The 27,909-nt window shown below is 43.8% G+C and overlaps 8 protein-coding genes across 11 annotated transcripts; 3 read left to right on the top strand and 5 right to left on the bottom strand.

Annotated features, from left to right (window-relative positions):
- Positions 1–86: 86 nt before the first annotated feature.
- On the top strand, positions 87–10,357 carry LOC6730708 (vesicular glutamate transporter 1). 3 transcript variants are annotated; one of them, XM_016179432.3, is made up of 9 exons: positions 87–219; positions 993–1,219; positions 1,766–2,170; positions 4,580–4,910; positions 5,298–5,534; positions 5,909–6,559; positions 6,613–6,798; positions 6,862–7,077; positions 7,162–10,357. In XM_016179432.3, the coding sequence occupies exons 3-9, from the start codon at positions 2,121–2,123 to the stop codon at positions 7,387–7,389; spliced, it is 1,899 nt and encodes a 632-aa protein (XP_016023144.1). In that variant the 5' UTR covers positions 87–219; positions 993–1,219; positions 1,766–2,120; the 3' UTR covers positions 7,390–10,357. The 3 variants fall into 3 exon arrangements, with proteins under 3 accessions (XP_016023144.1, XP_039150300.1, XP_016023143.1); XM_039294366.2 differs by lacking the exon at positions 87–219 and adding an exon at positions 256–373; XM_016179431.2 differs by lacking the exon at positions 87–219 and adding an exon at positions 615–845.
- LOC27208846 (phospholipase A1 member A) lies at positions 7,162–15,193 on the bottom strand. Of its 2 annotated transcripts, none has more exons than XM_016184399.3 (4): positions 14,503–15,193; positions 10,982–11,722; positions 10,734–10,902; positions 7,162–10,673 (listed from the first exon to the last, which is right to left on the bottom strand). In XM_016184399.3, exons 1-4 carry the CDS (start codon positions 14,594–14,596, stop codon positions 10,568–10,570), a joined length of 1,110 nt encoding a protein of 369 aa, XP_016023146.1. In that variant the 5' UTR covers positions 14,597–15,193; the 3' UTR covers positions 7,162–10,567. The 2 variants fall into 2 exon arrangements, with proteins under 2 accessions (XP_016023146.1, XP_016023145.1); XM_016184398.3 differs by lacking the exon at positions 14,503–15,193 and adding an exon at positions 11,795–11,906.
- On the bottom strand, positions 15,182–16,479 carry LOC6730709. The gene has a single exon (XM_016179152.2). The coding sequence runs from the start codon at positions 16,357–16,359 to the stop codon at positions 15,247–15,249; it is 1,113 nt and encodes a 370-aa protein (XP_016023147.1). The 5' UTR covers positions 16,360–16,479; the 3' UTR covers positions 15,182–15,246.
- Positions 16,480–16,543: 64 nt separating this feature from the next.
- On the bottom strand, positions 16,544–17,749 carry LOC6730710 (inactive pancreatic lipase-related protein 1). Its single transcript, XM_016179151.3, has 3 exons — positions 17,567–17,749; positions 16,743–17,504; positions 16,544–16,682 (listed from the first exon to the last, which is right to left on the bottom strand). The coding sequence occupies exons 1-3, from the start codon at positions 17,716–17,718 to the stop codon at positions 16,562–16,564; spliced, it is 1,035 nt and encodes a 344-aa protein (XP_016023148.1). The 5' UTR covers positions 17,719–17,749; the 3' UTR covers positions 16,544–16,561.
- Positions 17,750–18,130: 381 nt separating this feature from the next.
- LOC6730711 (pancreatic triacylglycerol lipase) lies at positions 18,131–19,836 on the bottom strand. Its single transcript, XM_002077845.4, has 3 exons — positions 19,511–19,836; positions 19,336–19,450; positions 18,131–19,277 (listed from the first exon to the last, which is right to left on the bottom strand). Exons 1-3 carry the CDS (start codon positions 19,539–19,541, stop codon positions 18,254–18,256), a joined length of 1,170 nt encoding a protein of 389 aa, XP_002077881.1. The 5' UTR covers positions 19,542–19,836; the 3' UTR covers positions 18,131–18,253.
- Positions 19,837–20,588: 752 nt separating this feature from the next.
- On the top strand, positions 20,589–22,774 carry LOC6730712 (glycerate kinase). Its single transcript, XM_002077846.4, has 2 exons — positions 20,589–21,829; positions 21,887–22,774. Exons 1-2 carry the CDS (start codon positions 20,696–20,698, stop codon positions 22,214–22,216), a joined length of 1,464 nt encoding a protein of 487 aa, XP_002077882.2. The 5' UTR covers positions 20,589–20,695; the 3' UTR covers positions 22,217–22,774.
- A 1,612-nt stretch (positions 22,775–24,386) lies between these two features.
- Positions 24,387–25,445, bottom strand: LOC6730714 (GTP-binding nuclear protein Ran-1). The gene has a single exon (XM_002077848.4). The coding sequence runs from the start codon at positions 25,359–25,361 to the stop codon at positions 24,786–24,788; it is 576 nt and encodes a 191-aa protein (XP_002077884.2). The 5' UTR covers positions 25,362–25,445; the 3' UTR covers positions 24,387–24,785.
- On the top strand, positions 24,604–24,812 carry LOC27208658. The gene has a single exon (XM_016184226.3). The coding sequence runs from the start codon at positions 24,604–24,606 to the stop codon at positions 24,772–24,774; it is 171 nt and encodes a 56-aa protein (XP_016023150.1). The 3' UTR covers positions 24,775–24,812.
- Positions 25,446–27,909: the final 2,464 nt, after the last annotated feature.

Below are 27,909 nucleotides of genomic sequence, written 5' to 3' on the forward strand. Positions count from 1 at the left end.
GCTCTCGAAGGATTCTCGGGCCTGCGCAGCTGTCGCCTGCGTGGCGAGCTTTTCACCACAGCGGGTGCGAACGGGACGGATGCGTTGATTATGCTGCGGAGGAGCATAATCCTCTGGCAGGACATCCATCTGGGCAGACAAGAAAGGCGAATGCGGGCGCTTTTAGTTTCACTTCGTGCGTTGTCCTGCTGAGGCCAAAAAGCGAGCCTGGAGCTGCGGGTATATAGCTTGGAAACCACATCTAAAATATATCAATAAATCAGAAAATATAGTTCAAAATATCCGAATAATCGTGCTAATATTGAAAGTGTTTCGAAAAAGTGCTGCCCCCCGGCTAGAAGTTGAGAAATCGACGTTTTTCTGGCAACGCCTCGTAATACCCTTGAAAAGAAAATCTCACACATTCCAGTGGTTGAAAATTTCCAGTGTATATACTACGCTCCTCCCACCCCTTTACCACCCCATCCCCCCATTCGCTTCATCACTAGTTTTTCCCATGCCCACCGTACATACTCTCTAGTATGTGATACATTCCAGGCCGCGATGCCAGCTTATGTATCCATGTTCCGCCACCACCTGTCCTCCGTCGATCTTTGGCTGGAGGTCCACATCGCGGCTGATTTTGAGTTGGACGTCACACAGTCTTCAGACAGAGTTGGATTCGGATCACCATCGTCCTGGTCGTCGTCGTCGGTTCCATAGACAACCTGCCGCCGGTCTCGTGGTCAAACTCTGTCTGGATGTTGTCGTCCCACATACTGAGTTCTTAATTGGTTTATCCAAAGTTTTAAGTTTTTCACTTTAGTTTAATTTCTATTTTTGCGGGCGAGTGTTGCTCAGAAAATGTGAGACTTTCTATAAATAAAAAAAAACCAATTAAAAAAAAAAGATACAATTTAATACATTAAAAGGAATATATATATATATTCTTCAAAATAAAAAAGTCTTATTATAATTACCTAATTCCATATACCATTTTATCTCATTCGCAGCGTATCGCGTAGTGAATAATCAAGCTATATAATCTGTTATCTGTGTACCTTATTTGTGATATCCTAACCAACAACAACAAAGTAAATTAAACGATTTTCGTTGCCTACTAAAACATAATTTAAGCCAAGTTAATCACCAAAAATATCTGTGCGTAAGTTACGACTAGAGGCCGATTATATAATCTTGCACCAACTACGAAATGGATTACGTAACTCTGGTGTGGCATGTAAGTAGGCGTTGTGGCCAAAGGTCAAAAGTACGACTGTATTGGGGGAGGAGCTTCCAATGGAATCTTCTAAAGAATTTTGTGAAAACGCCGAAGAATGCGTAAACCTAAAAACTTATTTGTGGCAATAAATTCAAAATTCCTGCTCTAACAATACATTCACTGCTAGTATAGCAAATGCTTAGTTTGTTTTATAATTATACATTGTAATTCTAGTAATTCCAATAATCCTAACTTTGCTAACTCTTTTGAAAGAGATTACCTTGCAGGTAAAAGGTTTTGAGAGGTGTCAAATTTCATGCTCACACCAAATGAAGCATAAAACGCTATCAAAACAGCTCACAATGCCAGAAATATTTACAAAATGCTTTGCCGGCTCAGTAGTTACCCCTCATCACAACCATTTCGAAATCCTCGAGAATTTATGAACATAAGCGGCTTACAAGAAATGTGCAAAATGATGAAATTGTACGAGACTTTTGCTTATCAGCAGCAGAACACAAATTGCCGGACCCATTAATAGCCGCATACAAATCTCTTTTGCAGGCACTGTAAATGAAAATGCACAAACTCCACGAGAATCGAAATCATATGGCGACCAAGTGAAAATCCCCCGCTGAGAGAACGAGCCAACCCGAAAATAGAGTCATCAAATTTGTGCTGGCTTCACGGAAATTAACCGCCGCCGATTCGCTACGCTTATATACACGGCAATCCGCCGTGAAGTAGGCAACAAAATATATTTATGCGCCCAAGTGATAACGGCGCAAAGGCAACGAAGCACGACAGACGCTGACTTGGGCGAAAGGACAGCAGCAGGAGCAGGACTCGGAGATCCGGAGGCAGGGGCGGAGTGAGGACAGGCGTCTGGGAAAATCAGGACTACTAGCAAAGCAGCAAGATGAAGGGTCTCACGGCGTTTAAGGAGAAGGCGACGGGCGTGTTTGGCGGGTGAGTCGATGTGATATGATATACTCTAGTAACACCAGACAACAGGATTTGGGTCTTACACAATATTCAGATTTAAAAAAGAGTATTTTACCAGCAAGAGAATATATTTAAGCATAGAAAGCACATTTATATAAATATATTCAAAATGTATCCTCATTTTGTTGGCAAGTGTACAGCGATGACGGGTGGCAATATGCCCGGAATGAAATATGATTGCAATCAAATGGACCTGCGAAGAACAAAAGGGAGAGAGTTTAATTTAACGCAAGGATGGTCGGTGCTCGTGGTTGGCTGAACTTGACCATGCCAGGATAATGCAGTAAATATGTACCGATATTGATACGCACTGGCGACTAGCCGGCGTCGCGAAACTTCGGCACGTGTCGCGCCCCCCGGAAAGTTGTAAAATTATTGGCATGCTTAACAAGTCATTAGAGTGGGTTTCAAGGGATTCTAAGGACTTTGGACCTTGGAGTTTTCACTGGTGACAACGAACGCAGTGGCATGCGGACGAACTCACCGGTGCCTCAGGAATTCCGGGCACGTTGGCAGCACGTGTCCGGGAACTTCAACTCCGGCACCTTCGATTGCGGACGAAACGCAATAAAGTCGTGCCACTGGGACATATTGGGCAAACACTCGATGAATGTGTGTGGTCGTGGTATGCAATTTGATGGGCACACCTCGTCTGATTTCTCAAGGACCTTGGGTGCTAAATTAGAAATTGGAACAATAGGTGGCACATCGCTTTCATTACGGAATGTGTTGCATACCGACGAAGGGCTGCTGCAGCGCTAAAGGCAAATGAAATTGATTTTTACGAGCTGCGAGCCGTTTCCGTTTCCGTATCCATTGCCAACAGGACCTGCCGCTGAAGCGCTCGAGTGGCACTCGGCGCGAAGAAATTGAAATGCCTCGTCGGGGGAGTGCTCAAGGAGTTCCTTTATCCTTGCCAGTGAAAATGAAATTAGAATTGCCATTGAAGACGCGGTCGTGTCGCTGACAAGCCCCCATTCTCCCCCACTCCCCCTCAGTGGCAGAGCATCTTCATCACAGTTGTCCGGGCAAACAAACTAAAACACTCCATATATATATCTGAGAATGTGCCCCATTTACATCTCTAATGGTTGCGTTTTGTGGCCACGTTAAAGTCAAAGGCGAATTGTACAAAAGCCTTCTGCTTGTGGCGCCAGTTATCCTTAATCTAGGCGGCGCCAAAGAGTCTGCAACATTTTTACTGACAATCAATGCGGAACTTCAGCGCCAAGGATAGTTTGGCTAGTCGTCAAAAACTTTGGTGTCTAAAAAATGCGACGCTTAGATGTTCTGAAATTATTATAAAAATTGTGAAAAAATAAAAAGTAAATCATTGAAAAGTAACTAGCTAGTTATACTCCTTTAAATGCCTGTTATCATTCATATTTATGTAACTGATTTTTCAATGCCAAGATCTTAATATATATTACCTCAAAATGGTAATCGAATCCTCTTTTGTCCTACAACAGAACTAATGATGGGCATAACGCAGTCCCTTTTGGCAAAGGGCATCAAATTGGCGTCAGCCTTAAAGTCGGTCAAGGCGCAAGTTGCTCGAAGGACGCAAGTCGTTCCCTCAGCTCCTTTTTTTGCTCTTATTCAGGAGGTCCTGCGTGACCAGACGAGGGTAGCTTTGGCGGCAGACAGTTGAGTTATGTGACAGGCGGCGACTTCGACGACGGCAAAGTTATATCCACTGTAGTGGCTTGTTTTTGGCTGGTGGCTGCTTATTAGTTTGTATTGCGTACTTATGGGGACTTTGTCTGGATATTTATGAAGAAAAATTCCAAATGCCGTGGAGAGTGAGAGGGGCCATATCTCAGTTGATGTGTCACTTATCTCGGGTTAATGGTTTGCTCGGGGTGGTAAGGTGGTCAGGGGTTACCCCAGTTATCAGCCCAGATATCAGCTAACACACATCCATCAATCTGCTCGGTGACAAGGTCTTTTAACTGTGTTTAAACTGGGAAATCAAATCTGGAAATGCGATTGCGGATTCCTCTACCTGCTCCAATCAACTTTAAATACCCGTAGCCCAGCTATCGGCACTTAATAAAATTGAATTTTATTCCACTCCCAGGACGTTCAGAAAGTTCCGTCTGCGATTCCTCCCTTCAGTCACCGCAATTCCTTTGGGACCCTTTGGAAAACAACAACCACCTCCGGTGGGCGAAATCGGAAGGGGGTGGCAGCTGTTGCTGCTAACAAGCCGAAAATATTTGTGTTTTCACGCCCTCTCGTTGACCTGTTGATTTGGCCAGCTATCCGCTCTAATTGGCATGAATTATGCCCCTGGAGAAAATTGCTGGAATATACTACAGGATTGATTTAACTGAATGAATAATAAAGATCTTTTCTGATTTTCTTCCACAGCCTGAAGCCCAATATGGAGAAGTTCGAGATATCGCAGAGCTATCATGGCGGCCACGGAGGCTACGAGGAGATGGAGGGGGGCGACCGGGAGGGCCGCGGACCGGGCGGCGGCCATGCCTACGACGACGACGACGACCGGCCCGACTCGCCCGCCTCCTTCGAGGAGATCGAGCGCCCGCCGCTCCGCAAGATCGACAAGTACTGCAAGGCGGAGTGTCCTTGCATGCCGGCCCGCTACACCATCGCCACCATGGCCTGCGTGGGGTTCATGATCGCCTTCGGCATGAGGTGCAATATGTCGGCGGCCAAGCTCAAAGGGGAGCACAATGGGGTGAGTACTCACTGGGGAATCATCTACTTACAATCCTCTTAACTCGCTTTATATTCAGCTTAATAATCTTTAAGCTCTACACGGTAACCGATTTTAAAGTTGTTCCTTAAATTACTTGCATATTAAATTGATTAAATTCTCGGCAGCGAATGAGCATTCATAAATACGAGAGAGGAGTTATTCGCTTCATTTGACGAGAAGCTGCTGTCAATTAGGGAGTGTGTGGTGTGTGTGTGGGTGGATGTGACTCAAAAGTCATACATACACAAAGGACACGCCCCCACACAGACCCATCATAGAAACCAATTTGAAATTCTGAATCCTGCTTGACGCTCGTTAATAAATGCCTGGAGCGGTTTTTAATGATGTGTTTCCGGATTTTTGTAGACTGTGTTCATGAACTGGACGGTCGCCGTGGAGAGCCATGTGGACTCGTCCTTCTTCTGGGGCTATCTGGTGACGCAGATTCCCGGCGGCTTCATCGCCTCCAAGTTCCCGGCCAACAAGATATTCGGCCTGTCCATCGTGAGCTCCGCCACGCTGCATCTCTTCGTGCCATTCGCCATGACCCTGATGCACGGTCATGTGGTGATTTGCGTGAGGGTCCTGCAAGGACTCTTCGAGGTATGTTGCCCAACCAACCTAACAACTTGCTCAATTCGATTTTGCCACAGATCAAAGCCGGGGATTACGGCTGCGTGATGTTGCGAAAATGGGGAGGGTTAGATTTTGCTTTATGATAAAGCAAATATGTGAAATGGAAACATGTCCTAAGCCCTCAAAGGGATGGGGGTCCTGGCAGGGCAGGAAAAAATAACAAAAGCATTTATTTTAATGCGATTTTTTTGTGCCAAGGACTGGGGAGTATGTCATTTTTCTTCGACTCGGAAGGGAGCGAGTAATACTTTGTAAAAAGGATGTTTTAACTATATTTTAGATTTATCTCTTTAATTTCTCAAAGCACATATATCCATTTATTTCAACAAAATCTTTCTTAGGGCGTTACCTATCCAGCTTGCCATGGTATCTGGCGTTTCTGGGCGCCGCCCATGGAGCGTTCCCGACTGGCGACGCTGGCCTTTTCCGGTTCCTACGCGGGCGTGGTGGTGGGACTTCCGCTCTCCGGACTTCTGGCCGATGCAGTGGGCTACCAGGCGCCGTTCTACGCCTACGGGGTGTTCGGAATCATATGGTACATGTTCTGGATATGGTTGTGCTTCGAGAACCCGCGCAAACATCCGGCCATCAGTATACCCGAGCTGAAGTACATCGAAAAGTCGCTCGGGGAGTCGGCTCATCCGACGATGCCATCCCTGAAGACGACTCCGTGGCGGGAGATGATGCGCTCGATGCCGGTCTATGCCATCATTGTGGCCAACTTCTGCCGCTCCTGGAACTTCTACCTTCTGGTGCTGTTCCAGTCCTCGTTCCTCAAGCACAAGTTCGGTTTTAAGGTGGAGGAGGCGGGCTTCGTGGGCTCGCTGCCCCACTTGATCATGACCACGATAGTTCCATTTGGCGGCATGTTGGCGGATCACCTGCGAAAGAATGGTATCCTGTCCACCACCAATGTGCGCAAGCTCTTCAATTGCGGCGGCTTCGGCATGGAGGGCCTGTTTTTCCTATTCGTGGCACATTCCTCAACGGCGGTAAGTTATGAACAATTTCCTATATACTCAACACTATAAGTTGTCTTCTTCAGACGGGTGCCATGTTTGCCTTGACCTGCGGCGTGGCCTTCAGTGGCTTTGCCATATCCGGTTATAATGTCAATCACCTGGATATTGCTCCTCGTTATGCCAGTATATTGATGGGTCTTTCGAATGGAATTGGTACTCTGGCCGGCATCATCGTGCCCTATGCCCTTGATGGCCTCATCCAAGCTAATGTAAGTTGGGGCTTATCAATGTAAGGTAGTTTCTGTAGCTAAGACATTTATTTGGTATTGTAGCCTACCGGCTGTTGGACTACAGTCTTCACCCTGGCCGCCTGTGTTCATTTGGTTGGCTGCACTTTCTATGGCATTTTCGCATCCGGAGAGCTGCAGCCGTGGGCGGAACCTCCGGCCGAGGAGCAAAAGGTGTGGGCTCCACCACCAGGTGCCATTACCAACACGGATCCTAGCCAGGCGGGCATGTTGGGCGACTATATGAAGGAAACCTCTTTCGTAAGTCTAAAATATTAGTATATTAATATTTCTATCAATCGAGCCACTATCTACAAAGCGTATGTGTATCTTTTTGATGAATAGGGTGCCCCGGAGTACACTGAGCAGAGCCAAATGCAGCAGTCGAATGCTATTAGCTACGGTGCCACAGGTCACGTGGCCAACAACCCCTTCGCCGTGGCCAGTGGTGCTCCGCCCATTGCGGAGGAGGATGCCCCACCGACCTACGGGGATGTTACCAATCCTGGGCAGTATGGCTACACGCAAGGACAAATGCCGTCCTACGATCCGCAGGGATACCAGCAGCAGTAATGGGTTCGCCATAGGTCACTGATATATATCATAGCTTTTAGTTGTAGTCGGAAATCGTTTGACGTTTATTGTTTGTTCTCGGTGTGCCGTTAAAGTTTTCCCCCATTCTCTCTCTATTTGTTGAGTTCCAGCGATGGAGGGATCCCAGGACTTTCCAGAAGCATATAAATATATAACTAAAGAGTAACGAATTTGTCAGCGAATAAGGGGATTCCACATGCCACACTAACACAATGAAACTATGTACCTAACAGAGAAACTACATATGCATACACAGCAATACCGATAACCACTACCAATACCATTAGCCCACATAGACCCAAACTGGCCTAATCGATCTATAAAGCATACATAGTATATACTATTAGGGTCTCGCTTACGCGAATTTCTATTTACAAGCTCCGAAATCGAAACTGCAACACAAGATAGGGAAAGAACTGGAAATATATACTCAACACTTGTGTATATCATAAATCACATAATCCACACAAAGCCTATGATAATTATATTTATATCGGTATAATCGTATATACATATATAGCCAAAGATTGTTGTTGAACTGCGAACTGCAAGTTTTATTACCGTTGATGATATTATCTTCTGTGTAAAGAGAACATTTTAATCAAACCCAAGCAATTGTTGATGTTCGGCACGAATGATAACCATAAAAGAACTAGCTAATCAAAAGTCATAAGAATACTCTGTTAACTAATTACTGTTTATGTTTGTTGATATTATTTAATTCATTGATATTAATGCACCGTATGCTTTTGTGTTTAACTAACATGAGCAAGGCATGATGTAGGTACTAAAAATAATACTTAAGTAGATAGCCGTAGGCGCATATAACCTCAGACTTGGTCTTCATATGCTCACTACATTTAAATAATATTAAGCTAAAGGAATACTTAAAATAAATGTTTTCAGAGGGTTAGGTTACTTCTAAATACTATTCTACAAATTAATTTATACTAACGACGCAATCAGTTCATTTTGAAGCAATCTGCTTACTTCGATTTTTATTTACTTCTTCTTATAAACATTCATAATTTTGTAAGCCTAAGTACAAGTAAAATGATTACTGTATAAGAAGTATTAAATCTCTCTAAAGTAATAAATTTAACCAATTTCGAAATATCTAGTAGAGTGTAAATAAATTATTTAACGTAACTTAAACTTTTTCGTTAACGTTATTATGCACAACTTTGATTTCAAAGCACCAATTTAACTTACAAAATGCACTGTTAATTATTTCGTTGTTCATTAGTTCAAAGCACCACTTGTTAATTTAAAGTTGTTACATTTTAATTAGTGTTTAGTTGGGTTTTCAATTACTGCCGCAAATACATATTTAGACGCACTTACTTTCGCACTGTACCATTGAATATGCAAATTTACACAAATTATTTCTAGTCGTCTGTATATTACCCGATCGTATTAAGCTAGCCACCAATATTATAAATAGCTATATAAAGGTAATTTAAATTATTCACATTTAAATCACTATGTATTAAAAACGTGAACATTTTCTAACTAAAAGAGTCAATTCTAATACCGTAATTTGTACAGCGCAGCGAATAAATAATCACACAGATACTCGTATAGCCTCTTACAAATAGCTATTATATATTACAATTTTAAATGTTCTTGGATCACAGTTCCAATTGAAGACAACAATACTGCTTGTGTAAGCGACAATACCTAGTGAAGTAAGCCTAGTTAATAGTTAAAACATTTCCATTGACCTATCATTTTTATTTACTTACCATTATGATTCGATTTTAGGCTCAAATTTTTAAACGAATGCTCGCGCAGGCAATTAAAAATGTTGGCCACCTGGGCGTATGTGTAATATTAGGTTAGTGTAACATCCATTCTGTATATAAAACCGATTCTTCAATTGAGTATGGCTCTTTTAATCTGGAGGCCATAACAATAGAGATTTCGATTTGATTTCCCTTTTTTAGTTGATGAGAGATACTCAAGCTCTCGGGGCTGTGTGGACAATAATAACATAAATATGTTAACCAGAAAGCCACGGTTAAACTTTTGCTTGCTAAGATACAAAAAAAAAAGTAATGAAAATCACTTGACATAACAGTTTGTAAATAAAGCGTATCTCGTAGTTGAATGCCATCATTAAATGCTTTTGTGAGTAATTTAAGTGTACATAAAGCCAAGTCGAACCGAAGCATAACTAAAACCTAAACGAGCGCAACTTTAATAGTGTTAAACCATCAGTTTTGGCTATAATCAGTCACAGAAGAACAGGTCGCATCTAGGGTATTTTAACTACTAGCCAAACATATATGTTGTGCATGGAGATGAATTGAAGGCGTGAAGGATATGCATTAACTTTCATACAGAAATATAGGCGCACAATACCAGATATATGCTATTAAAATAAATCATAACTATCTTCTAATCATTAATCAAATGACAAAGGGGCTGCGGAATCGCCTCCACAGAATCTTCTGAATATTTAAAAGATGTAGAATGATATTACCGCTATACTTAAACCGTGTATATAATTAGTAACAAAATATTTTTTGTGTTCACTGAGAGTTCTGTATACACGATATAAAATATTGAATCAAAATTATGAATATTAAACGCAATCGGAGATCCCTTTTCTGGCAACACCCGCCCTTGTTGTATAATTTGTATGGTAGTTAAACCAAATTTAAATAAAACTTATATATTTCAGTGTATGCTCATTAAAGAAACCAAAACGAATATTAAAAAAAACATAACCGAATAAAGGAGAGTTAAACCCCTAATAATTTAAAAACAGAATAAATCTGCCAGTCTTCACCAATAACACTTGAATTTCGTTACCAGAAGTTATGATATAAAGTCCTTGCATGAGATTACCATATGAATACCATAATGAAGGTCATTAAACCACAACAAAATTAAGCCTAATGAAATGTATTTGGAATTCAATAAAACGAACATGTTAAAATTATGCCAAACAAGTTAGTTTTTTATTCAGCATAAAACTTAACTATTTATTTGTACAAGTCCCAACGAAAAAATGGCTGCATTTAGAACTAATAACAAAAATATGAAATAAATAGGTATCGATTAGGAAACAAGCTAAAATCACATGAGTGCTACGGTGTAGAAGATGCATTAATCGAGGCATTTTTCCAAAAATTCATTATACAATTTTGCATTATCTCCGTACTCCCTGGTACTCCCCATTCGATCGTCCTTTGCCCGGAAATCCGCGAGCAAACGGCGCCTTGGCATTGGTGGTCACATAATAATTCCCTCGAGCTCTGTGGAAAGTTAATGTTTTGTTACAATATTCATAGGAATGTTATAAAGGTATTCCTTACTTGTGAGAGCAGTGTTCGCCCATAAGGACATACTCCGAGTCCTTGGGCTCACACCAACCAATAAGGTAGGAGAACAAGTTGGGACAAGGACCCGCATAAAATCCCCGAGTTGTCGTGATGGATTCAATAAAGTACGGCGTGACTTTTGTGTGATCACAAGCCAACGTTTCTGGGGGATAAATGGATAGTATTATTAAATAACAGTAATATTAAGTGTGCCAATTTTAATTCAATTATATTTTACTTACGAAACAAGGTTGCCGAACCCACACAAGCTGGTTGCCGCGTGCCTCCGTTCACATAGAAGTCCGCATGACCACTGGAGTGCCACTGGCCCAGGATTCCAGCTCCGGTGTGCAGGACATCCACAAAATGGGCATCCGTCGTATCCAGATCCCTGGAGTTGTTGGCCCCGGCATAGAAGAATATCGTGGGATCCAGGGCGGTGATCCTGCCCAGCTTGCCCTCCTCCGGCTTCAAATAGTTGGCCACCAGGCCGGCGATGTGGGCACCCACACTGTAGCCAATGAAGTGCAGGTCGTCTGGCTGGACGCCACGAGGATGTCGGGCGAGGTATTTGACCAGCTGGGAGATGCACAGGCTGCCGAACCGGGGAGCCCAGTCCATCTGACTCAGACAGGGTTCCTTAACGGCATCCGCGTAGTCCACTATGATGATGTTGTACTCGCCCACACTGAAGTAGGCCTCCCGCAGATCCGGACTGGGACTCAGGGTCCTGCCGCCCCCGAAGCCATGGATAATGATCTTGGTGGGATGGCGTGGATTGAAGTGGGTGTAGTACAGGGCGTTCGGATCCAGGACATCTATGAACTCCGGCTGCTCCTGGGTGCGTCTCGTGTACAGATAGAACTGGATCTTCGGATGAGGACAGCGGTACGGCTTTTGCAGGCAAGAATCCGTCACATAGACCTGCGTTTGGTTTTGTCCAGCCGCCACGGCAGCTGCCACCACTCCCGCATTTTGGGCCGCTGTATGGAGGATGTGAGATTCAAGATACAAGATTTTAGTTGACAAACTTGTTTCGCTCTGCGAGATATTACATTTAATTACATAAGCCGCTGGCAGCGACATTGAATGCTTGCAATTTGGCACGCTGCAAATGTCATGCGATTGCTGTTGCAGTTGCAGCAGCAGCATTCGGTTGCAGAAAGTAAAAGTCAGGCCCAAACGGAAGTGACGCTATTTTTTGTGGCCTCCTGCTCTTTGTTTGCGATTTGCCACCAACGACTGGGTTTATTTTTGACAAAACGCGCCGATCATGATATAACTGGAGCTGGATGCGGAATGAGTATGCGTAATTTATTCATCCGAGTCGTGGGGGAAGGAGCCCATTTGAGATCGGCTTATCTGACACCTGGCTTGTTGCCCGCGAACAGATATGCCCCAAGTGGTTCGGATTCGCAATTGTGATGGATGGGTTCACATGTGTGGTTAGGTTGCCTGGTTATTACATTACTGCATATTTAATGCTTCAATTATTTTTACAATTAATTTAGTAATCTTTAATTTAGGGTATAAAGGTACAAAATGCAAAATGATCACCCAAACTGGCTGTAATATTTTTCATAATTTATAGCCTCGCAATAATTACGGAGCACTTAAAAGTTCTTAACGAGAGAGACAAATATGCGGCTAACTATAATAAAATAACGTGTAGTAAACATTTTCTGCCACTTTTTGAACGACCTTTATATAGCTCCAACTATCTTTCCTGTTTGCGGTGTTGAGCTCACCGCATGCGTATGAAACCCAAGTAGTGCGCTTTGAATCTAAATGGCCAAATTAAAAATCTAACGTAGCAGACCTGAGAATCAACCTTCAACTGGCGCTCAGTTGGTGGCGCCAAAATGTTGACTAGTAATTGGCCCACTTGTGGTTGGAGTTAGCTTGTAGTTAGACGATAACCGAAAGTCATGCAACCGGTCTATGAAACCATTGCAGATGCAGACTCTTGCCGGTTGGGTGGCCACTGGAAATACCCAAAGATATCGGCTGCCTTATAGGGCATATACATACATATATATAAATACCCCAGCGACACAGTGAACACGGCTTGTTTCACTCCCATTGCGATGACGAGTGTTCGTTAGACCAGCAGCTGGTTGAATTAATCATGCAACGAGCGTATTTTTACATCACAGAAGGGGCAGCATAATGCCACTCAACCGCCCACCGATATCCGCGATACAGACAAAGAAAATTATATGCTATAAATGCAATCGATAATGAGATGAATTATGAATTGGTATTAACTAAACCATTTCACGTGTCTTTGTATTTCCAATTGCCTTTTTCATAGGACCTTTACTAATATCCTTTTCTTTCTCTGTAACCATATCAGTGCCCACCCGCACTCCACTCTGCTCCCCACTTAGCGGTGGGTTGTGGTCGCGGTCATGCCTCAATTGTCTTGAGCTTTTCAGCTGTTTTCATTTGTTTTTCACAATCGCTTATCTCGGACTTCGTGAGCTGCTTTTTCCAACTTATGTAAGTCCACCTCCTCCCCTTTGCTATTTTCGTTTCCATTCGGGCATTACGCACGCCAATTAAATGACTTTTTTGGGTTTGTTTATATTTTTTTGGCGGGAAAACTTCATGGGGAAATTTTGGGTGCATGGGGCTGGCCGGAAAACACTGTCCAACTAACACAAATCAGTCCCGAAACGGAAGCAGTCGAATGCGGAAGGAGAAAAGAGAGTTGGACGCGAGACACGAAATACTCATCGCCTGCTAAGTGAAAGATGATTTTGGGTTGGCTCGCTTTTGACTTTGTTTATTTGTGGGTTTTTGTGTTTTTTATTTGCCATGAGTCATGGACATTGTTTGGCTTGGTTTTTACGTTGGTTGTTATTGGCCAATTGACTTCGAATCGATATCGAGATTTGTGTGTCATAACCTTACGGCTTTGGAGCGGTGGCAAAATACATTGCATGCCTTGGATTTTAATTAGATAATCATGTTGGCAGGGTTCTTAAAATATTTCTTCATCAGAGGCTTTAATGTAAAATTAACTGCTTCTAGATTTCAACATATAGTTGACCTGCTTTAGAGCTATAATTGCTTGGATTTCCTTGGGTTCATTAACCAGCAATCTGGCCTAATGACTGACCCTCTCCAAAAGCTGTTATTCTATATAATCTGGCGGGCGTAGCCCTCTGAATGCACTTGAATTCAAAACTTGACACTGACACGCAGCCCTGCAAGGCGTATGCGCCCTGTATGACACTTTTGTCGGCGGCAATAAAGTAATGCCGGGCACTAAATAAATTGCAAAAGCTACAAAGAGTGTCAAGGTGCAGGGCCAGAAAAATATGAATAAATTAAGTGCCTAAAATTTTAGAGATTTCGGGGCGGACTTAAACGGTAGTCGGGTCAATTAATTAACTCGGCTACGTGAGATTACAAAAGTCACACCATGACAAGGCAGCTGTTTTGTGTGGGATGAGCCCCGTGAAGTATTTGGTACTCGAAGATAGGTCTGTCAAGATATTTAAATTGTTGTTTGCCAAGAAATGAGGCAAGGTCGAAATCGGGAGAAGAAAATGCTGGTAAACATTGTGCAACTAGTTAAAAATGAAATTTAAAACGACGCCAATTTGAAGTGTCAACAGAAACAGAAACAGCAGACACAATGACAGGGGCGAAAGAAAGATATTGGGGAGAAAAAAGTGCCAGCCAGGGCGAAAGTAAAAGTTTAACTTAAATCTGTGTCTTTTTGGTTTTTTCTTTTAGCACAGCATATACGAACCGGCGAATTCCAGGCGAAAGAGTGTAAAACTCACGCAGAGCAGCTGCAGCCAAAAGTCTGCACGTATTGGTTTCCTCGCGCACTGTAACCACATGCTTTTCCTTTTTCGGCTTTTATGTTTTGCAAATTCACGCTACTTTTAATTTCAATTGCAGTTGCAAGTGCTGTTATATAACTGGGTTGTATCTGGCGGAATCTCTGAACTCTTCTGGGCTTTGGGTCAAGGCCTGCTCGTTGACCGGCGACTCAACTGTCTCAAAGTGCGAAACTCTTGCTTGGGCACCAGCTCGAGAGCTGGTCATTGGACTCGATTTCGATTTCAATGCACAGCAAGACGACGGCAAAGCTGGCGAGGCATAATTCCGGCTGCCTCTGCGCAGAAATTGATTCAGTTTTGTGTTTTACCACACTTCTTTTACAACTGCGGGCACGCGCGGTATTCCAAAGAGATTGGCCACCAATCGATCTTGGCTTTCACCGCCCGAAGTTCGCGTACACGTGCGATTCGATTGCGCTCCGTCGAGCCACTGACTTGCCGAGTTCGTGTCCCAAGTCTTTCGTTTTTGGGGCTGCCCAAAAGTTCGGACTGGCACTGGTGAGAAAAAGCTCGGTTGCGTGAAAAGCTTTTTTGGTATTTTAATGCGGCTGAAAGTATTTCCAACGGTTTCATAAAAGAATGTATGATATATTGATTATATTTGTAGCGTACAAATAGAATACATATAATGCGATTATCTTATGTACTTATGTACATGACAAGCCTTCGGGGAAGTCCACAGGCAGATGCCACGTTATATACTTTAGCTTGCTGCAGTGATGCTCAATGTATTCCTTGGATTCGTTGTCGATGTAAGCCACAATCTCAAAGTTGATGGAATCCGGGAAGATTACCTTCGACGCATATGTATCTGAGCAAATATCCAAAGGAGCCATCTCCATCACGCACCATTTTCCGGTGTCAAGGCCGCAGTTTTGGTTTTCAAATATCTGAAAGACATTGCAGAGCCGTCGTTCCACGATCATTGGAATAACAAATGTGCACCGCACCAGATCAAAGTGTTTGATGAATGACGTGCATCTGTATGGTGGACACATTGGTCGGGCTACCCGGAGAAGCCAATCACTGGAGTCACTGTCCTCGGCAACGAGCAGCAAAGAGCAGTCGAATTCAGCTACCGGAGTACACTGACTAAAGCTCAGGGAGGCGACGTCCTGCGTTGTATGGAATGCCTCTGCCATGAACTCTAAAATGCAATTGAATTCACAGTCGCAGGGGCACTCCTCATTGGTGATAACTACACCAAATCGGCGATCTTCGGGCATTATCCTAGCGTACGGAGGACGATTATCCTCCCCATCGCAGCATTTAACGTCACATGGGTCACGGCAGGCCTTGCGTTCAGGTTTAGAATGGCAGGATGACATAAAGCAGCTTCTCTTACTAGAGAGGCCACTGCTACTTGTCACCGAACTCTCTCTCTCCCTTGAGCACCCACCGGCAAAACCGACGATCTGCGGCCGAACTTCATTGGACAACTCCATGTTCACCCTCTGGTCGTTAAGCTTCAGCATTGATTGGCAGCGGTGTTCTACATTGTCCAAAAACTGGATGCGACTAAAGACTTCTTCATTACAAAAAGCGAAGAGGTCAGCTTTACATTTCTTCGCCACCTTGCACAAGAGGTATTCGTCTTTGAGAACAGCATCGAAAAATTTAATATTTTGATGTTCCACTGGAATTTTGGTGTGCTTTTCCAACACTACTTTTAGATCAAAAATTTTGTAGTCTTCTTCAATGCGTATCAAGGCAGCCCGCCGATATTCATTTTTGTTTTTGATAAAAACTTGTACAAACATTGTTGAAAAGTACTCAATAGGAAAGGTCAAGATCGAAAGAGATCGAAATTTATACTGAACATTTATACGTTTCAACTAGGTACAAACGTTTGATGTTTCATAGTCAAGCTACTTTGTTCAATATTTGTATAAACTAACCAGTATGCCGTTGCTTATGTATACATAACAATTATCTCAAGCAATAATTAAACTTATTTATATTTCATCTTAATTCTATTTCCGTGAAATTTCGAAGTTCCGAAACGTCAAATTCGACTTCAACCAGAGGTCCTTTGGCAAAGGGAGCAACCTCATGGGTGGTGAGAAAGTACGAGCCAGAGGCACTGAAAATGCAAAAGGTTTTCTCATAAAATAATATTAGAAATTATTAGGTAATAGCATACTCTTCTGAGACAAAGTAACCCATTTGCGTATTGGGCATATTGGAGTAGTGGCTGCACCGCTGCGAGAAGAAATCGAACCATCCGCCGCATTGCTGGGCCCAAAAACCCCTTCTCGAGATTATCGATTCTCCGTAGTATACGGCTGCTCGGTAATGATTGCAGTTGTAAAACCTCCAGTTGCTGATGTAACTGCATCCCCGCTGATTAAGCTGATCGAGATTGGGGTAGAAGTCTGCATGACCCATTGGCGGCAGCATCGAGAAGAAGAACGGATCGGTGTGTATGATATCCACAAAGTCGGCATCACTGGCATCCAGTTTTTGCTGCAAGGAGGGCTGCATCATAAAGCCAGGACCCGCAGGATCCAGGCCAGTTATCCTGGCCAGAGGTTGGCTCACATAGTTGGCCACCATTCCAGCCACTTGGGCTCCCAAACTGAAGCCTATCAAGTGAATATCCTCACGTCTGCTGATGCCAGCTGAGATAAGATTGTTTATCATCTGGGCCAGACACTCAGAGACAATTGGTGCATTATTCACGGCCCAAGGATAATAGCACGGCCATCGCACCAATGTCCCATAGTCCACGGATATCACATTTACAGGCTGAGTTTGGAGCAGCACATCTCTAACTTCCAAATTGGGTGTCAAGTTCCTGTTGCCTATAAATCCATGGATGAGTATCTTGAGTGGCAGACGCGGCTTGAAGATGTCCTTTTGCGGATTCAAAGGATCTAGTTGTATGGGATCGTCGCGTGTTTGGCTGGAAAATATTTAATACCTATTCCAGATTATATTTACTATTATAATTATAAGTTTTATCACTTGGTATAAAGCCAAAACGAAACTCGCGAGTTGGGACACTTTTGCTCGCCGACGACACAGAACTCTGGCAGCCACCCACGCGTATGATTTTCTCCTTTGCAGAAACCGGAGATTATTGTCAGAAGAAGGATCAGCGTGCTGTATTTGCTCATGACTAGAGTCTAAACCGCTCTAAGCTCGGATTCTACCGCCAATTCTATTAAATTTGCACGGCCCAACATTGAAAATGGCATAAAAGATGAGGGCGCAGTGACAAAGACTAACAATACTGGCTGCTGATAAAAAGTCAAGGCTGCCAAGGGTGGGTGAGATTCAGCGGGTCAAGGTCGCTGCGGGTGGGGTTGTGTGTTTGAAACTGGCAATGAAAATATCGTAGTGGAGCAGTAGTGGAGAACATAAACATGATGATTTGTTAAGGAAGTTCTTTGAAACTTATTACTGGAAACATAATGGATTTATAAAAATAAGAAATGGTATAGCAGAGAAAGAACAACATTGTAGGTGACAAAAATTGAGTTTTTTTTTTGGATTTTTAAAGTAAATTTATTAAAATGTTATTTGAGTTTTCGAAACTTATATGGTTCATGGAATTCCCTTTCTTTTATAGGATTATTTAAATATATTTTAAGTAATATTTTTAATACAGTCATATATTAAATGTTAAATTAATTAAGCTCTATCTATAAACTATTTAATTACATTTCTCGATAAAGGTTCATCTTCCTCCCGATCGATCCAGTTTAACTGCTTATCCAAATCGCTTTCATCCATTTTGACCACCACTTTCACCGCCTCCAACTCGAGGAACGCCTCCAACAACTGTGGTTCGTAGTCATCGTCGATTTCGTTGTGATCGAAATTCAAATGGAACTTGGCCAGGGTCTGCCTATTGTCCACATCCTGCATTTTTCCTAGGGCATAGGGTGGTTTACTTGCGGTCTGGAGGAAGTACGAGCCCCTCAACTCATTCGAAACGTGATAGCCCATTAGAGCTTGAGCTCCTGTTGTGGGACAAAGTGTAAGGAGTTGGAGCAACCAACCGGAACACTGCCGCGCCCAGAAACCCACAGTGCTATTGACGGACTCGGCGTAAAAGCGAGGAGCTCTCTCGTGATTGCAGCTACTTGGATCTTGCATGTTCTCCTCCATGCAGCCAGGTTGTTTGGCTCCAAAGTTTGGGTAGAAGTCCACATGACCAGCGGCGCGCAGATATCCGCGACCGAAAACATCCGTGTGGATGACGTCCACAAAATCGGCATCTCCTTTGTCTAATCTTCTTGAATCTGGTCCCAAGATAAAGAGGGGCTTCGCAGGATCCAGACCAGTGATCCTTTTCATCTTTCTCTTTACATAGTTGGCCGTCTGCCCCGCCACCTGACCACCCAAACTGAAGCCTATCAAGTGGATTTGGTCATTTGCCACGATTGCTCGATCGACCAGATTGTTTATCAACTGCGCCAAGCATCGACTCACTAGGGGAAGATTCTGAACTGCCTGGATGTAGCAGGGATATCGCACAAGTGGTCCATAGTCGATGGAGATCACGTAGACATCTTCGTGATCGAGGAGCACGGGACGGATGTAGGAGTTGGGAGCAAAGTCACGGTCACCCGTGTAGCCATGGATGAGTATCTTTAGAGGACGTGGCGGTTGGAAGTTCCACGGATTGAGGTCGAGGGGATCCAGCAGAATAGGATTTTCCCGGGTGGAACTGTTAAGTTAAGAAAAAGTTATTATATTTGTTTGTTATTTAACTATTAACTACGTACTTCGAGTACAGCCAGAAGGATACGTTCTTATTTGGACATTCTCCCCTAACAACTTGGCAGGCTGGATCGAAAAGCCCCAATATCGGGTTGGCACTGGCACTCCGCCAAATTAGGGCTGTTTAGGTAGACACCATGTAATAGATTTACTTTTTGGCTATCTGTTGGATTAACTTACTCAGCAATGGGAGCCAAACTGTCGACTTCATGTCCCGTATACTCGTACTTCTAATGCCGTGTGTCAACTGGGTTCCGGGCAACGAGAGCGGTTGCTATTTAAGTGGAGCGGGTATCGCAGCCGGCGATCTTTCTATTGGTAACTGATTGAGCCAGTGGCATACATATGTAAGCACCCACACTGGGGCACATGGTGGTGTCCAATGGTGGGCTCCAATACCAATTGGTGTCAAACGAGAACGAAAGTAGTCGAAGTTCGCGTTGTTGGCGGGGCTGTTGTGTTGGGAAAAGTATTGCGAACGAGTGATTTAGTAGGCTAATATCTAAGGGCTCCAAGCAAACTTTGTTAAACGCTCTAATTAACCATGCGTTTAAGGCCCGGCATTAAATCAAATTTTTCACACGTGTTTGGCTCCAATCAATTAGTGTTTATGTTACGAAATTTGTTTCAATATTTGGTTTTTCTGTTGGTTTGCAAAATAGTGTAAATTTGCCTAGTTCCATTGGCATTTTCACGGTTGAACTGTTTTCTGATTTAGTGAAAGTAATGTATTAACTAATCAGTGGCGCTTACATCAAAACATAATCAATAAAGCAGCTAGTTGGTAAATTAGTTAAGCTAATTGTTTAGCCAACACGACAATTGATTTTTATTTACTCAATAAGCTCGCAGGGGTTTACTTTCGTCTTCGACTGTTTGAATGAAAATATTAATTCGCTGTATGTCACAAACTTATACATTCTATACTATTTAATTACTTTGAAGTGTACAATTTTTCTGTGGCGTTCGATTTTCACTTTTGAATTAACAGAATCTGTTAACATTACTAAAAGCAGTGCGTGACATAGCAGCCAGCCTGCGACACATACCAGTAACATAATAGGGGGTTTCCGCTTTAAATTGCAGAAAATATTATAGGTTTTAAATTTTTAAATTTAGAGACAACGTTTTTTAACTTTTTATTTATACTTCCCTTAAATAAATTTGTACATAATATTCGCATAGCTCAATCCATCTTTAGGGAAGTTATTTTAATCAGTCCCTAACATTTTGGTGTTTTCGAATCTTCCGCCTGAGGTCGCACTAATAAATATATAATATCTTCAGCTGTTTTGAAAATGATAAGTAAAACTGGAATTTCAGCATCGCTGATTAGGATCGCCCTGTCCGAAGCACCTTTACATAATGGCCAAGCGACAGACTTGGGAGCAGATGCGCCAGATCTTTGTCCAGGCGGTAAACGCCGTGCATCCCGAAAAGGTATTCGCTGACTTGCAAAAGTTCGATTTGCGGCCTCAAATCGGGGAAAACGCAGCGGATATATCCATTAAACTCAATGGAGAGCGCCAGGACATCAGCGGGAAGACCTGCCACATAGTGGGGTTTGGCAAAGCAGTCCTGGGAATGGCCAACAAAGTGCAGCAGGATTTGGGAGCCACCTCGGCCGGTGGAGTCCTCAGTGTTCCGGTAAACACCCTGAAGCAGTTTAAACAACCGGTGGCACCTGGCTTGGTTGTCCACGAAGGGGCAGCCAACAATCTGCCGGATGAGAATGCTCTCAAGGCGGCACGGGAAATCAAGCAGCTGGCCGAGAAGATGACCAACCAGGACATCCTCTTCGTCTTTATCTCCGGTGGCGGTTCTGCCCTTTTGCCCTTGCCCCGGTCACCTTTGACGCTGGAGGACAAGCGCAGCATAGCGGATAAGCTCATGAAGCGGGGAGCCAGCATCCAGGAGATCAATGCTGTCAGGATTGCTTGCTCGGACATCAAGGGAGGTCGCTTGGCCAGGTTGGCCGGCCAGGCGGGACTTCTGGTGACCTTTGTACTCAGCGATATCATCGGTGATCCCCTGGAGCTGATTGCCTGCGGTCCCACAATCCAACCCGAGGCGGCAGCATCCCCATCCGACATCCTTAAGAAGCATAATGTGTGGGAAGAGCTGTCCCCCGAGATTCGGCGGGTCTTTGAGCAGCCGGAGGAGCAGAAGAACACATCTCTGCCTGAGCACAAGGTCTTTGTAGTGGGCAGCAATGTGATTGCCACTTCCACAGCGGCTCATGAGGCCGAAAAGCTGGGCTACATTCCCTGCGTGCTCAGTTGTGCTGTTCAGGGAGACGTGGCTCAAGTGGCTGGCGACTATCAGAGATTGCTGCACGGTATCCAGGAGGCCAAGCAGCAGGGCATACTGGATCCACAACTCAGGGAGAAGTTCGCCTTTGGGGAGAGGAGTTATCCGACTTTTCGGAGGGCACTAGAGGAGCACATGGGCAGCAAGAAGCCACTGTTCCTGATCTGTGGAGGAGAGCCAGTCATTAAAGTTTGTGGGAGCTACTTCAAAGTGATCATCAAATCATTAACGATTCTTTTTCCATAGGTTTCTGGCCAAGGATTGGGCGGCAGAAGCCAGCACTTGGCCCTACTGATGTCGCAGGCTCTGCACCGCGACGAGGCCATGCGGGACTGCACCTTCCTGAGCGCCGGAACCGATGGCATCGATGGACCAACCGATGCGGCCGGAGCTATTGGAGACAGCAGCGTGGTGGAATCCTATCTGGGTGATCACACCCTCGATGAACTGGCAGAAACGCTGCGGAACTGCGACAGCTACAACTTTTACAAGAATCTCGCGCAGGGAGAGCACCACGTGCTCACTGGACACACGGGTACCAATGTGATGGATCTGCATTTCCTGGTCGTGCCGTAGTGTAACGCCCCCGCTCGCCGATAAATCCATTTAGTTGTACACTTGCATATATATGTACATATGTGGGGCAGTTCGTTAATGGAGCTGCTCTTGAACCGCAGACGGGCAATAGTCGTTTAAATTTGTTTTTACGATTTTCCTCTTTAATTTTGCTCTATGAAATTTTTACGACTTTTTTCATTAACATTTTTAATATCCATTCAAATTCAAATAATTTTGTGATCTTTATGCTCTGAGACGGTCTTCAGTGACAGCATAAAACGGCAATTAGCTTTCGTCTCCGGTTATGAAATCAGCCATTGTCTTGATTGTAATTATGTGGCAGGCAATAGGCAAACCGAACGACAGATGTGATAAATCAATTTGTATATGCGATCACCACGGAGCATAAATATATCTGAGTAATTTCCATTTAATTTCCATTTCGTTTGTACTGCGTCTCATAAAAATGCGCTGCTAATAAATCATCTTAATTGTTCGAAACGCCAAAGGCAAACAGTAGCCAGCGAGCAACTACAACAATAGCCAGCGATAATTGCAATTAAAAATGTAAATTTATTTGCTTCGCTTTATTTTTAGACATACTGAAAAACTAAAACGCGACGCGCGCCCAGTTGCAATTTAGCGATTTTTACTACTATAGCTAACACTTGACTGCATATTTCTCTAATTGTGATTGTTTTGCCCGCTTCTATCAACGCTTCTTATTGTTTACTTCGCGTGGAACACCAGCACATACATATAAGTAGTATTATTATTTTGCCGCGCATATGCCACAATTATTAAATAATCACATTCGCCAGTCACTCTCTTGTGCTATTTTTGCTCGATTAGGTTTGTTATTAACTGCATTTCAGAGATGACTAAGTTCTGATTCCTCTGAAACTATACTATGACTAATCTAAGATATCTATCTACTGTGCACAACAGTCAATTGTCTCTGTGATAAGTTGTCCTAAGATACAACTGATATGTTCTGCTGGACATTCAATGCTCATACTTTATATTCGTGGAGTAATTCCTGTAGGATATAAGTGTCTGATATGTGTGCTAAATCATTTCAATTGTAACAAATTTGTTCTAATATATATGATTTCAAGAGCTCGCTTCTGTGATAAGAGGCTACCAGGAAGTGCCAGCCTCCAATTAAGAGCTCAGCTGCCCACTGGTGGACACGAAGGGCCCACTCGGAGATCCGTGGCTGGCGATTAGAAACGTTTCCGTTTCCGCTTCGATGGCACAGATGTCATCATCATCGGCGGCAGCTATATTTAACATTTTTATTAGCCACTGACCACCAGCAACTCCCCTCCCACAGATGTGGAATGTCGCGTCAATTTGTCTGGCCCGGCATGGCAACAATCTCGGCGAGCATCTTCATCCTCACCATCACCATGATCATCATCATCATCACGAGCATCAGCATCGGGGCAGCAGATACGGCCATCGCCAAGATGGAGTGCAAGTGTCGCGTTGATTTATTAATTAAGCATTGGAGCGCGGCAGCTGAGCAACGCGTGGCAGCTGACGACGATGCTAATGAAGTACTCGCTGGAAATTTTAATTAACGATCTCCGATCCGATCGCCATATAGCATAGATTCCTCTTGTGTTGACTTATGACATCACACCCCGAATAGCGCAACACCAGCTGCTGGCGATCTCATTGCCAGACAAACTGACGACGCTTATCACACATATGTACAAAAAGCGCTCCAAACAAGTGGCACTGGGCAACATTGCGTATACGCCGCGTGGCCCCAACGCCAACAATTAAACACTATTCACCGCATGTCGCCTGCGGGCGACATACATAAATTTCATTCGGTCGCCGCTGCTCTTAATTTGTCTAGACAATGGCAAAGTTCACTCCGAACAAATATAATATAGGCAAAGTTCAATTGGCGCTCTTGTCAGCTGCCTTAGTTGGGGGCAAATGGACACAAATTCCACAAAAGGAACGGAAAGTACATGCATTCTGTTGGACTATAGTCATGTGAGTCACTTTTCAAACTTTCGGATGGAATCTCTTAATTTGAACCAGATGTGTGGCGCCAACTTTGGACAGATTTTCTGGGGGCGCAACAAACTCTTGTGGCAATGAACTTGACACTGGTTACTCCGAAAGAATGATTGAGGAACACGAGCCTAATTAATTAATTCCTTTTCCCTTCACTTTAACTTTAAAACACTTTATTTAAAACACAATACTTTTGTTTCAATATAAATTTAGAAGGTTATGGCTTAAAAGCTCGTATAAATTTACATTTTTCACGCTTTGGATAGCAATTAGACGCATTAAAAATTTTAGATACGCTCCCGTCTAAATAAAATGTGAACTGAGATAGATTTTTCAAGACTATTGCTTGCCGGAGATCCTTGACAAAGATGCGCTGGCTGTCGTTTCTGCTCCTTGGAGTCTCCATCACGATGCTGATGGCTGAAGGCACCCCATATGTGTGCGATGGCAAGGACGATCGGGTTTGTGACGAGTATCGCTGCATGTGCCGGAGGAAGACGTCGACAGAACCGTATCCGAGAACAGAGTATGAATTTTGAAACAGAAATAATTAAAGGTCTTCTCTCTCGAGCTCTTCCTCCGGGGGTGTCTCGTTTAATACGTCCAAAAAATTGGGTTCTGGGGGCCTGACCAGCGTCAAAGATCGATCGCCAGTTAGCTTGCGGGCGAGATACATGAATGGCATCTCCAGGTTCATTTTAAACTTCACCGAAATGCCGTAGTAGACAAGGTTCATCCGGCCAAATGTTACCTGCAGGGCCGACATGCGTTCTTTCTGATTTTCACTCTTGTTGCCGCAGATGACCACCGGGATATTCTTGCAGACGCGCACCAGATCGAGGTGCCAGGCTCTATAGGTACGGTGCGAGGCCTCGTCGACCATTATGATGGCACATTGGGCGTTGATGTAGTAGCCATCGCGCAGGCCGCACAACTCCTCCTGGCCAGCGGTGTCCCATACGATAAAGCGAATGAATCCTCGGTTGGTTTGAATGGTGAACGAGTTCACATCCACACCAATGGTGGGCTTATACTCCTCCTCGAACATTTCATATAAAACGCGGTTCATCAACGACGTCTTTCCCACCTGCGCATCGCCCAGAATTACTAGTTTATATTCAATCATCGTGCGTCTCTAGGAAGGTATGTTCATAATGTATGTATCTTGTACTGATTTTTGATTAAAAGTATATTTTTATCTGAATGGCTTTGAAATCCAAAGATCAGCCTGCTGTATCACTAAAGTTGTAAGTTACAAAATAAACTACAAATTAATCAGATAATCAGACCATGGCAATACTATATGGGTCAGAAATGCTTTCAATCCCTGTTTAAATACTCCATTGAGTAGGGGTTATAAAAATTGATTTCTCTTTCAAGCAGGGCTTTGAAAATGCATCTAACAATGCCATCAATTTTAAAAGGTTGCCACAAAGCTCTTAGCTCCACACAAACCTTTTCCGATCTTGCAACACTCGAGTACCGATGCTCATCGCAACAATTATGTCTAACCGATGTTGATGTTGGCATTAATAATTTCGGGCTGCTACTTGCCATTTATCAAAAGCACTGATCTCCCCATATGCCGAATGGGCAGCTTAATGTCAATCGGCTCTTTTCCAAGCTCTTGGCTTCTTTGGCCCCGCGCTCTGGGCCATTAATGCATTACAAATAGGTGCGGCAGACCGCAACAGCAACCTGGGCAAAGGGACTTGGCCACAGACGCATCGGTGCCGTTGACCAACGTGACTGAGATTGAGATTGAGGACTGCAGCTCGCTCTGGCTACCTGTGGAAAAGTGGAAAGGCAGAGAACTGAAATAAGGCAGCGCAATCGAGTTGCTGCAGCAGCACAGCAACATGCAACATCCATAGTCCAGAAGCAGTTCAAGTTTGCGCCGAGGAATTCCTTGCCGCTGAAATAATTAAGCATTGCAACATTGTTTATTGTTGCTGTTGTTGCTCCTGCTGCTGCTGCTGGGTGTTGCAGGCTCGTTTAACAAGGCAGCCAAGTTCTCAACAAGTGCCTCCTCCTGTTCTACAAGTTTTTGCCCCTCCACTCCGATTTTTTTCATTTTTGCGGCTGCTGCTGCTGCTGGTGCCACTCTAAGGAATTTCCATTTTATTTACATTTAGAATGTGCCGAACGGACTCGTCGCATGTAAAGCGGGCCAAATCGAAAGCTATTAGACCTATTTGCATATCGGGCTGGAACATGGCAAATTTAGTGGCAACATTGTTGCCTCCGCGTTAAACGCACTAAAAATCAAGTCTTCACCTTTATTACCGCATCGAAGTGCCAGCATTGAGGCGATTCGAAAAAGAATAGGAAGCGATCGCTACTTATAGAAAATATAGATAAATAAATGTGCAAAACGCCAATCGATTGGCGTTCATTTCATGGCGTTTACCTGATTGTTGTGGCCAGCCCACAGTTAACTTAATTGCCACTTCCCAAGCGCTTTATTTACGGAAATACTGCGGCTAAGCGACTATTTTACACACAGAGAAATGAAGTGCACGTTTGCTAATCAGACAATAGGCAGATTTTTACAAAGTGCGTACTTGTTTCATCATCACTTGTAGCTTTCTATATTTTCCAACATTTTTATTACTGAATGGAATTAGCTGATTTCAATATCTATATTTCTCTGGGTGCATCGACTGTGTGAAAGTGTTGTCAATGCTGTCGCTTGGCCATAGCCTACAATCGCGATTGGCTGATCGAGTTGGAAAGGAAAATAGCAAGAAATCATAATAACAACAACTAAAATTTTCCATAACCTTAAAAAATAGAAAAAAAATGCGGCAGCTATTTATAAAATGCGCAATCTGCGAGATGCGTGCGGCGATCTGTCCGTCGGTCCGCCGATGCCGCCAGCTGTGTGCCAAGACGCCGCTGGCCCCCCGAAGTCCCCTATGTGGAGCCCCCGTTGGATCCCCCCTTGGCGCCCCCCGCCGCACTGCGCTGTGTTGTCTGCGTTTATTGATTTATTAGAAAATTCCAATGAACAAGTTTTAATACACGACACACGGCGAACGATGAAGTCGATGTTGTCAGCGTGCTTGTTGTGCTTTTTCTGCTCCGCGGCTGCTTGTTTTGTTGCACTTGTGTTCCTGTGGCAAACACAATATACGGGAAGAAAGGCTGTGGGAAAGAGACAGGGCAGTCGCTGGTAAAAATAACAAGTGCAATATTTTAATTACATCAGCGGCAAGAACAACAACCAGATCAGCGGCATCAATTAAGTTTGCTGCATGGATTTGGGCAGCTAGCGTTGCCAGATGGGCACACGAGGCGTATGATTGATATGGAGAGTAAGGCTTGGGGAATATTAGTTTCAAGACCTAACTAACAAATAAAACAAACAAAATTTTGAAAAATATTAACAGATCTATGAGTCAAATGGGGCTCTGCCTGCCTTTTGTGCTCCGACTTCATTAAACTCTCACTTTGGCATATCTCAAAACGATCTAGCTCCTATAACTCGAACAAGCCGAACAATCCGGCAACGCCGATCAACTCGAAAGATTGTCTGCTCGGGACTCTAAGCATTTTGCAATCAATTTAGATTTGCATTAGCAGCGCTGCAGTCTCGAGAAGTCCGCGGCTTAGTCCGAGATTTAGAGCCAAAAATAAACCGAACCAGTTGCCGCAGCGCCGAAAAGTCAAAT

Source organism: Drosophila simulans, chromosome 2L (genome assembly GCF_016746395.2).
Source record: "Drosophila simulans strain w501 chromosome 2L, Prin_Dsim_3.1, whole genome shotgun sequence".
Classification (NCBI taxonomy): domain Eukaryota; kingdom Metazoa; phylum Arthropoda; class Insecta; order Diptera; family Drosophilidae; genus Drosophila; species Drosophila simulans.

Excerpts from the sequence above, each read along its gene's own strand:
- LOC6730708 (XM_016179432.3), top strand. The coding sequence starts at position 2,121 with ATGAAGGGTCTCACGGCGTTTAAGGAGAAGGCGACGGGCGTGTTTGGC. Across the intron at positions 5,535-5,908 it reads TCCTGCAAGGACTCTTCGAG|GGCGTTACCTATCCAGCTTG; the intron begins GTATGTTGCCCA and ends AATCTTTCTTAG. Across the intron at positions 6,560-6,612 it reads TGGCACATTCCTCAACGGCG|ACGGGTGCCATGTTTGCCTT; the intron begins GTAAGTTATGAA and ends TGTCTTCTTCAG.
- LOC27208846 (XM_016184398.3), bottom strand. The coding sequence starts at position 11,891 with ATGCTGCTGCTGCAACTGCAACAGCAATCGCATGACATTTGCAGCGTG. Across the intron at positions 11,723-11,794 it reads AGCGGCTTATGTAATTAAAT|CGGCCCAAAATGCGGGAGTG; the intron begins GTAATATCTCGC and ends TCCTCCATACAG. Across the intron at positions 10,903-10,981 it reads GGGTTCGGCAACCTTGTTTC|AAACGTTGGCTTGTGATCAC; the intron begins GTAAGTAAAATA and ends TTTATCCCCCAG.
- LOC6730709 (XM_016179152.2), bottom strand. The coding sequence starts at position 16,359 with ATGTTTGTACAAGTTTTTATCAAAAACAAAAATGAATATCGGCGGGCT.
- LOC6730710 (XM_016179151.3), bottom strand. The coding sequence starts at position 17,718 with ATGAGCAAATACAGCACGCTGATCCTTCTTCTGACAATAATCTCCGGT. Across the intron at positions 17,505-17,566 it reads TCGTTTTGGCTTTATACCAA|CCAAACACGCGACGATCCCA; the intron begins GTGATAAAACTT and ends AATATTTTCCAG. Across the intron at positions 16,683-16,742 it reads GGTTACTTTGTCTCAGAAGA|TGCCTCTGGCTCGTACTTTC; the intron begins GTATGCTATTAC and ends TTGCATTTTCAG.
- LOC6730711 (XM_002077845.4), bottom strand. The coding sequence starts at position 19,541 with ATGAAGTCGACAGTTTGGCTCCCATTGCTGA. Across the intron at positions 19,451-19,510 it reads AGTTTGGCTCCCATTGCTGA|CCCTAATTTGGCGGAGTGCC; the intron begins GTAAGTTAATCC and ends CTACCTAAACAG. Across the intron at positions 19,278-19,335 it reads TCCTTCTGGCTGTACTCGAA|TTCCACCCGGGAAAATCCTA; the intron begins GTACGTAGTTAA and ends TTAACTTAACAG.
- LOC6730712 (XM_002077846.4), top strand. The coding sequence starts at position 20,696 with ATGGCCAAGCGACAGACTTGGGAGCAGATGCGCCAGATCTTTGTCCAG. Across the intron at positions 21,830-21,886 it reads GAGGAGAGCCAGTCATTAAA|GTTTCTGGCCAAGGATTGGG; the intron begins GTTTGTGGGAGC and ends CTTTTTCCATAG.
- LOC27208658 (XM_016184226.3), top strand. The coding sequence starts at position 24,604 with ATGCGCTGGCTGTCGTTTCTGCTCCTTGGAGTCTCCATCACGATGCTG.
- LOC6730714 (XM_002077848.4), bottom strand. The coding sequence starts at position 25,361 with ATGATTGAATATAAACTAGTAATTCTGGGCGATGCGCAGGTGGGAAAG.